Source organism: Elephantulus edwardii, unplaced genomic scaffold (genome assembly GCF_000299155.1).
Source record: "Elephantulus edwardii isolate Elephantulus edwardi_28Jun2011 unplaced genomic scaffold, EleEdw1.0 scaffold00245, whole genome shotgun sequence".
In the NCBI taxonomy this organism is placed as follows: domain Eukaryota; kingdom Metazoa; phylum Chordata; class Mammalia; order Macroscelidea; family Macroscelididae; genus Elephantulus; species Elephantulus edwardii.
Window position 1 is genome coordinate 3,961,790 of NW_006399995.1, and position 9,915 is coordinate 3,971,704.

General features: G+C 38.3%; 1 protein-coding gene across 4 annotated transcripts in view; it reads right to left on the reverse strand.

The window, feature by feature from the left end:
- The window catches only part of RAPGEF6 (Rap guanine nucleotide exchange factor (GEF) 6), a 274,324-nt gene that overhangs the window by 111,256 nt on the left and 153,153 nt on the right, over nucleotides 1–9,915 (reverse strand). For all 4 annotated transcript variants that reach the window (XM_006899057.1, XM_006899058.1, XM_006899060.1 and 1 more), the window contains exon 8: nucleotides 1,353–1,530. In XM_006899057.1, the coding sequence (XP_006899119.1) occupies nucleotides 1,353–1,530 (178 nt within the window). The remainder of the gene's footprint in view (nucleotides 1–1,352; nucleotides 1,531–9,915) is intronic.

Sequence of the window (9,915 nt, forward strand, 5' to 3'; positions counted from 1 at the left end):
CATCGAGTCGCTTGCGACTCATAGCGACCCTATGTACAAGAGCTCTAAATGCTGTTCTATCCTGTGCCAACCTAGCCATCTCAAACGCCCTTATTCCCACTGCTCCAGTCACAGAATCGATTCATCTCACCAAAGGTCTTCCTCTCCTTCACCTCCCCTCCACTCTGCCAAACATGATGTCCCTCTCCAAGGACCAGTCCCTTCTTGCAACATGACCAAAATACGTCAGACGAAGCTTCAGAATCCTTGACTCCAGGGAACATTCTGGCTTCATTCTCTCCAGGACAGACCTGTTTGTTCTCCTAGCAGTCCATGGTATATTCAACACTCTTCTCCAGCACCACAGCTCAAAGGCATCAATCCTCTTTCTATCAACCCTAGTCACTGTCCAACTTTCTGATGCATAGCACATAATTGCGAAGACTATAGCCCGGATCATCTTCAAATTAGAATCACAGTAATATGATTATTATATATGAAAATACAGGACAAAAATCTCAGTTGTCACAACAATACACAGTAAAAAAAAAAATCATCTTTGTTCCTTAAGGAACATATTATACTAGCATCCTTATTGTCATTCACCATCTCAACCAAAGTATCATAATTAATATAAAGAATAATTCATTCTTTGCAAAAATTAGCATTATATGTTGAGGCTAGGGTAATAAAAATTTTAACTTTTAACATAATTTGAAATTAAAAAGGCTACTTTACTGACAATGGAGACTCCTATTTCATCTCAGATATCTTCTGGATAGGGAAGGATAATTTAATTCAATGTAACCAAAGTTGGTTTTTATTTTTTTTCATTAGACTGAGGCTTACAAGCTCAACCTCAATATTTGTATTTCCCACTATTCATATTATAACATACTCCTATTCCATAATGTGACAGGATTTTTCTGTGTGACATAAAATATGGCAGAAATGATTATATGTCCCTGATGAAGCTAGAACCTAACACACTGTGTCACTGGCCCCATTCTATCTTTGATTGTTTGCTTTGGGAGTAGTTAACTGTCATGTTGTAAGGCCACTTAAGTAACCTATGGAGGAACCCACATAGCAAGAAAATGTGCCAAAAGCCAGGTGAACAGAAATCTTGGAAGTTGATCCTTCAGCCCAGCTTCAGATGACTGCAGGTCAGCTACCCACCACAACCTCAAGACAGCACAAGACAGAATGACCTAGCTAAGCTACTCTTAACATTATGAACTACACAAACTGCAAGATACTATATATTCCTCACTGCTTCAAGCAACTGTTTTGGGGTAATCTGTTATGTAGACAGATATTTAACACATAAATTAAGCCATAAGATTATTAAGGAGAACAAATCTTTTTCCTACCAATGTCATCATCAGTTTTGTCTGCAGGCTCCTTTTCAAGACACTCTCGAACAAGATCCCGACCCTGCAATGGATCAGTTCGATCAATCTCTTCATCTTCTTCTTCCTCATCCTCAGAATCAACAGGTCCTTCTGGAAGGCGTGTCAAATCGACATCTCCTACTTCACTCTCTGTAGCCTGTAATAAGAAGTTTAATTACTTATCATTTCATGTTCTAACCACTGTGGGTCCAAACAAAATTAATCATAACAAACCAACCCAGAGGCTCCCCAGAAGAAAGGCCTGGAGATTTTCTTTTTAAAGGTCTCAACCATGAAAATCCTAAAGGGTGATGTTCTACTCTACATACAAGGGGCTGCTATGAGTTGAAATTAACAGTATCTGCTTTAGTAAAAAAGAGGAGAACCCTCAATGAGACAGAATGACATAGTAATGAGTGCAACAATGGGCCTGAGCATGGCAAAGGATGATTTGCTACTCATGGAATTGCTTTTGAATCCTAGCCAATGAAATGGGAACTAACAACAACAACCACCAGCAAATATTAGAAAGAACCAAGCAATATAAAAAAACAGTAAAATAATATTTTTCACAATATATTTCTTTCTGCCAAAATCAGAACAAAAATTGCCAATTTTAAGGATAATTCATAACATAAAGAGGCAAGAAGTATGTTATGATTATAATAAAAAAGGGTTCTTATCTGCACAAAATAGGAAAACATAAAAAAAAAAATAGATCTTTAAAGAGGATGAGGACCTTAGTTTGAAAATACAATGTCTAAAAGGACAGTGTTGTCAATAGCTTATTGTTCAAAAAGGCTTCTCTATCCATTAACTTACTTTGCCACGTGGATGGACAAGAATATGCGAACAGAGTATGTTAGCCTATCCACAAGAGCAATTGACTAGCCTCGCTATTGAGTGGATCCAGCAGAATGAGAGAAACCTCACTAGCTTCCAGTGAAAGAAGGAGGAAGAGAATGCTATCCATCCTTTTGGGCCAGAGATTACTGCACCAGCCAGGTAAAGATCTATGAGAACAGCCAAAGATAGCAGCCACACTGGAAACCTAGAGACTCAACATGAGACAGAGCTGACCTTGGAACTGCTATGCTCCATAAAGTTAGAGCTAAGAGCCTTTGCTCAAGTCTGCTGGGACAGCTATCCGCCATGGAATCAGAGTTAAGAGCCTTTGTCTCAAGTTTGTTGGACAACTGGAGAACAAGGGAGGGATGATGGAGTGTAGGGTGGGGCACAGAGCCATAACTGGCTGGGCTGAGAACTTTTTAACATTGGCTTGAAATTGTGAGGCTTGAGGCTGAGGTGCCTGTAAGCACATTTCAGAAACTGTCTTAACGATATTCTGCTGATAACCTGCATTATAACCTTTTGAGCTCCTTAATGTTGCTCTGTGTGGTCTGTGAGCTATCACATCAGATTTTGGACCTAGTAGAGCAGTAAGACGGATACTGGGTTGAGTAAAAAGAAGTGCAGGAGTGTGGGGGACATGTCTGACCTCATAGAAACTGGTTTTCTGTTGCTAATACTGTTGGCAGGGACAGCACCCATTTGTGATGCTGGTAAACATCAGATATGGCCATCTCTAAATGGCCCTTAACTCTTTTTTTACAAGGATGACTGTAAGACTGGAAGCAGGAGTGGCATCCACTTTCTAAACATGCCTCTGGAAACTCTATAATTCAGTAACAGTGACTATATTCACTATGCTGTGTGACATCATTATTTTCGATTTCCAAACTTTTTCATCACTCTTAATAAAACTTTATTGTTTAAGCAACCATTTCTACAACTGCCAAAGATGGTGGTGGTCAGAGGGTGAAAAGACTATGGCAAGGTGTAACTTGAGGAACCCTGAAGAAAAAGGTCAGGGTTCTGCTGGCTGGATGATTGATGGAAATTGAATCCAATGGATGGTGAACACAACAAATGCCAACACAAAAGGGGAAGATGACATAATAAAATTAAGAATAAAAAAATAAATTAAGACTAAAAAAATAAAGACAGCCAAAATATGTAAAGATATTAAAAAGCATTTAAAAATTTTAAATATAAAAAGGGGGGAAAAAACCTATTTAGATTCTAGAGTCTAAATCCATGACTAATGAATAGTAAATCAGGTCCTTACTGCGCATCACACAATAAAAACTAGTTATGTGAAAGGAGCTCTGGTGCCTCAGTAGTAAGGAGTTGTGCTGCCAACCCAAACGCTGGCAGTTTGGATCCACCAGTTGCTCCACAGGAAAAAAGATGGGCAATTTCCTTCTGTGTAACTTAGAGCCTCTGTAAAACTCACTGGAAGGTCAGCTGTGAGTCAGTCCCAACTTGATGGCACATAACAACAACAGAATCTTAAAGAAGAAGCAGGGAATAGATGTATTAACTAGGTAAAAACATAACTAGGTAAAAATATCAATCAATAGCACTCAATCTTCCCTTCCCCATCACTGTCAAGTCAAACTGAATCAGAGCTAACCTTCTTGTGGGTTTCACAGGCTACATGGTGCAAGACAAGAGACAGTTCATCTTTCTCCCTCTATCTGCCAGAGGCAGGCACCAACTTTGGGTTAGGAGTGTGACTTCCTACTAGAGCTCCTTAATCAATTGAAAAAGACCCACATAGGCAGACAAAATGGAATGAGATGAGAAATCTTTTTTTTTTAAAATTTATTTTTATTTCATTATTTTTGTGTGTGTACTGTCAAATCAGGTCTGACTGATACAGGAGGAGATTGTTCCTCCTTCTCCAGCAGAGCATCTGGTGGATATGAATCGTGCACCTCTGAGACTGTAGTTGCAGCTTCCTGCCACTAGGCCACCAGAGCTCGCCAAGATGAGAAATCTTAATGGTGAACCGAAAAGAAATTCTCAAGGATTTAAAAGGGAATAAAAACACAATTAAGGGATGAATGAAATATAAACTATATAAAAGAAATATAAATTATAGAAAAAAGATGACTGATAATAATAACAACTGATATTAAATACTAACAAATGGAGCAAAGAAAAATATATGCAGGGGAAAATTCAGTCTGAGAGAACATGCATGATAATATAAGAATAATAATTGTGGATCTAGGAGAGGACACAAAGAAAATCTAAACTACAACCTTTTTCTTTAACACCCAGAATACAGCAGGCTCACAAAAACACTATGACAAATGGATGAAGTCTTATAGGAAAAAAGCTGACAAATAGAGTCAATAAAACAAAAGTAAAACCGCTTTGAAGATGTTTTCCGTACTCTGTCTTAAGAGTGTATCTCTGCGTGTATGTATAAATATAATTGGGTGAGGCAGACAGTCTGAAGTGATTTTCTGATGACTTGGCCTTCCTCAAATAAACCACCTAAGAATATCCTTTTCCTGTTTGTATTTAGATAAAACTATAAGAAGCATTATTAAATATTGGAATTATGTTACATATATTAATAAATATCAAATTTCGTATTTAGAACAAATGTTACAGCAGAATCTTAAATTTTCAGTGTGTTTCTCCTTTCTGCATTTCTATTGTAGCATTACTTATGTATTTTCACAGACAACTTAGTCCACAAGCTTCCTCTTTGTCTCTATGGTCAGGGCAAGAAGCCTTTGAAGTCACACTGATCCATTTAATAATTTCCACAAGAGGGCAGGCAGGCAAAGAATAAAGCTCCTAGTGCATAGTAGAATGAAACAGAGCTCTGCTTTTTCACAGGAAAAGAATATTAGTTTCTACTTCCAAATGCACTTCAATTTTTAAAACAAATCTACATACTTTCTAGGTGCTAACATTTTGCTTGACTCATCATGGGACACAACAGTAAGATACTAGCTCTGCCCTCTGCAAATTTACTCTGATAATAAAAAGTGTCAAGTTTACAATGAACCACAATAAAAAGCAAAGTGGGAAAACAAGACTTGACCCTCCCAAATAAAGCCTGTAGGATGCAGTCATTCCAGTAGAGAACAAGTGTTGTACCTATTTTTTTTTATTTATTTTTTTTTTACAAATGTTGTACCTTAACATTATTAAGGCCTCTGTGCAATAACTTGAAGTAGAACAGAAGCATTAACTGCTATGGGATCTAGCGTAAGGGCTTCTCACTTGAAGAGAAAAAGTAGGCAACAATATTAAATGTTATCAAAGTGGTACTACAGGCAGAATATTTTACTAAAACCAACCCACTCACTGCTGGGGAGTTGGAAACGACTCATGGCTAACCTTGCAACAGGTGTCTAGAGGCTATGAATAGGAGTAAAACACAATGTAAGAGAAAAAAAAAATTAGCAAACAACATGCTTATTTGTCAGGAATTCGACTGTAGAGTTTGTTGTTGTTATGTGCCATCGAGTCGCTTGTGACTCATAATGACCCTTTCTATGTACAACAGCCCTAAACTCTGCTCTGTCCTGTGCCGATCGCACTGTCTCCAATACACCCATCCTGATTACCCCAGTCACTGAATCAATCCACCTCATAGAGAGCCTTCCCATACTGTGCTGTCCCTCCACCATCCCAAGCATGATGTCCTTCTCCAAGGACTGGTCCCTCCTTACAACATGTCCAAAGTATGTCAGACGAAGCCTCAGAATCCTTGCCTCAAGGGAGCAATCCTGATGCCACACTTCTCCTCAATTTTTATGTGGAAGGACATCATACATAAAGTAAAAGATCATAAAAGCGAGAAGAAAGAAAAGACAAAAATGGATGTCAGAAAACTCTGAAACTTACACTAGAACACATGGAAGTTAAAACAAAGAGAAGAAATGCTGTAGAGAGCCCAACAGATTTCAAAGGGTAGCACAAGAAGACAAAACAAAGTATTATAATGAAAGGTGCAAAGACCTGGAGTTAGAAAAGCAAAAAAGGCTAATCTTTCTCAAGCTGAAAGAGCTAAAGAAAAAAATCAAGTTGCATGCAATGCAGAAGGCTTCTATGGGTGAGGTATGGAATAATGCAGGAAGCATCAAAATAGAAAGAATACACAGAATCTCTGTAACAAAAAGAATTGGTCCACAATTAATCAATCAATCACTTCAGGAAGCAGCATATGATCAAGAACCTGTGATATTGAAGGAAGGAGTTCAAGGTAACAATGTTGAAGATTGTTAAAAAAAATAGCAACCCAACAACAACAGGTAACTCAGAAATTGAAGCCTTAAAAAACCTGGCAAAAAAAAAAAACCCAACAAAAAAACAACCCACCAAAAAAAACCACAACACAAACCTGGCAGGGCTAGCTTTGTAACACTAGCCTAAAGCTGTGGGACTGAAGGCTGAGAGGCCTACAAATTCTGGAAGCTATCCTGTTTGAGAAAGTGTACCCTGCTGACAGCCTGAATTATAACTTATTAACTTCCCTAACAAACCCTGTAATTATGAGTATGTTTCTGTGCAATCTGTGTAGTGACAGCAACAAATTTCATACCCAATAGAGCAGCTGTTACTGTGCACTGCTGAGTCTGAATCAACTCACAGATACCCTCCAGCAGATTTTCAGCAGCAGTAACTGAACAGGAGGAAACTGCCCATCCTTCTCCTCTGGAGCAGCTTGTGGATTTGAATTGTTAGGACTGCAGCACAGGTTCTTACCACAAGGCCAACAAAGAAATCCGTAACAGAGTAGTGGGTGGGACTGGCATTAGAATTTAGTAGAAATAGGTGAGGGAGCATAGGGGGGACATGTCTGACCTCATGGAAATTGGTTTTGTGTTGTGGATGTTGCTAATGGTAGTTCTCACTTGTGAAGTTCGTAGAGGACAGGGTATGGCCATCTCCATGCCACCATGGTTCTTTTTACATACCCTTTCTCCATACTTTTTCATTCTATAGGCTGAGCAAATCATCTGAGATTCTGGATTACATGAAGAAGAAGGTGGTGTAAGGATTGGAGAAAGACTCGTCAATCTGCATTATGCAGATTACACAACCTTGCTTGTAGAAAAAGCACTTTCTGCAAAGACTACAGCTTTCAAAACAGATGAAATCTCAACATCAAGGAAACAAAAATCTTTACCTCTAGACCAAAAGACAATTATCATGAAAGATCAAGCAAAAATTGAATCAGCACTCATGGTATTAGTAGTCAAGAAATCAAAAGGTGTGCTGCACCGGGAAAATCTGCTGTCAAGAATCTCTTCAAAGTGCTAAAGAATGAGGATATCTACTTAAGGTGTGCTGATCCAAGCCATGGTATTTGTATTTGCTTCCTAGGTATCTAGAAGTTGGACAATGAATAAGGATGACAAAAGAAGAACGAATGGCTTTAAATTGTGTTGGAGAAGAGTACCGAACATACCATATACACTGAAAAAAGAACAAATACATCTGTCATGGAAGAAGTACAATCAGGCTGTTCCTTAGAGGCTAGGAGGGAGAAACTTGGTTTCACGGCATGTTGTCAGGAGGGGTCAGGGAAGAGACATCATGCTGGGTAAGAGAGTAGGAGAAAAAGACTAATGACCAACAATGGGTTTGAACGTGGTAGAGATTATGAGGATAGAGGGGAATAGTATAAGATTTTGATATGTTATTCATAAACCACATGGCTCTGGAAATTCTATGAACTTGGGGAAATGACGATAGTTATAGAAGGCTTAAGGCCTTTGGTTCATAGGGTCGCTATGAGTCATGATCGAATCAACAGCAATCAACAACAACAACATTCATAATGTCAGTGAGTTGTGGTCAATACATCTAAACAATAACAAGATCCTCACCTACTGACAATCTCATTATCTGACATTTCATATTACTAGAAGAGAAGGCAATCTAATACTGTTTTGTATGCATATTAACAATGTTTAACTGGCAGTAACAAATTCTAGCAGGCAAAGCAAAGGTAACATTGGCTATGTAATGGTTAAGGATATACATGAAATTGGCTGGAACATGATTCTAAAGGATTTGTTACTTATTTAATAATAAACCACTATGTGATTTGATATGAGCATTCTCCATTATGAAAAACAATTTTTGCATGATGACTTGGGTTTTGTGAGAAAGAGGTATGCATGTTTATGTACGTATACAAACTATTTTTTTAAAAAATAATGCATGTTATAAATATTTCTGCAAGCCACAAAACATACTCAATATGGATGGACAAAAAATTGAGGTTATTAACAGTTAAAGCCTGCTCAGCTCCATAATCAACACTGTTCTAAAAGTTAGGAAATCAAGACAAATTAGGTAAATCTGCTGTCAGGGACCTTTCCAGAGTACTGAGAAGCAAAGATAGTTAGTCTAGAGACTGAGGTATGCCTGATTCAGTCCATAGAGAGATCTAGTCCATCAGAGAGCTGGACAATGACTAAGTATATAGAAAAAGAATCAATGCCTTTTAGTTGTGGTGCTGTAGAAGAGTCTTGAACATACATGCCATGGGCTGCCAAGAAAACTAATGGGTCTGTCTTGGAGAGGGTGAAACCAAGTTTCTCCTTGGAGGCTAGGATTTTGAAGCTCCTTCTCACATACTTTGGGCATGTGGCCAGGAGCGACCAATCCTTGGAGAAGGACATCATGCTCAGCAGGATGGGGGGACATATGGAGGAGAGGAAGATCCAGGATAGGGACTGATACAGTAAACAGGGCAAAGGGGGTAGGTATGTCGAGTCAGTGAGACTGGCACAGGACAGGGAAGGCTTCAGAGCTGTTGTGGCGTTACAGGCGACTTGACAGCACATAATATGCCTGCTTTTAAAAAGGGTATGTTATATAAGATAAATGTAGTACAATTTCTATAATTATTCCCTTTTGTTACCTCTGTTGCCCTGTTTTTTGTCTTAACCTTCATGCTGTTTGAATTTTCTGGCTATTGTTTTAAGGCTGAAATTCTGGTGGCTAAGGCTACAGGGAGTTGTGCTCCTAACCCAAACTCAACATATGGGGAAAAAGATAGGTAATCAAATTTGTGTCATCTACAGCATATAAGTTGGTTGTAACTCATTAGTAATGAGATTTTTCTTTGAGTGAGTTTTAAGGTTAACTTAGAGTTGGAAGATTTTTACTTTTTAATTACTTAAAATATTATCTTACGTTTTATTTAATTTTATATTTAGCATCATTCTCTACACTAGATTTCTGAGTTCCTGTTTTGGTTTTAGAGTTTCATTATTTTTACTTCTTTTATCTTTTTACTCTCTCTAAATTTGTTAAATGAATTTTACTGGTTAATAAATTTCCTGTATCATTTAAAAACTGCTGGAGAAGCTCAATATCAGCTGTGAAAACTAGGCCAGGAGCTGACTGTGGAACAGACCACCAATTACTCATATGCACGTTCAAGCTGAAACTGAGGAAAATTAAATCGAATCCACAGGAGCCAAACTATGACTTTGAGTTCATCCCACCTGAATTTCAGAATCATCTCAGGAACAGGTTTGAGGCCTTGAACACTAATGAGTGAAGACCAGATGAGCTGTTGTAGGACGTTAAATGTATCATCCAGGAAGAGTGCAAACGGTCATTACAAAGGCAGAAGAGGAAGAAAAGACCAAAATGGATGTCAGAAGAAACTCTGAAGATTGCACTGGAGCATAGAGAAGCCAAAGCACAA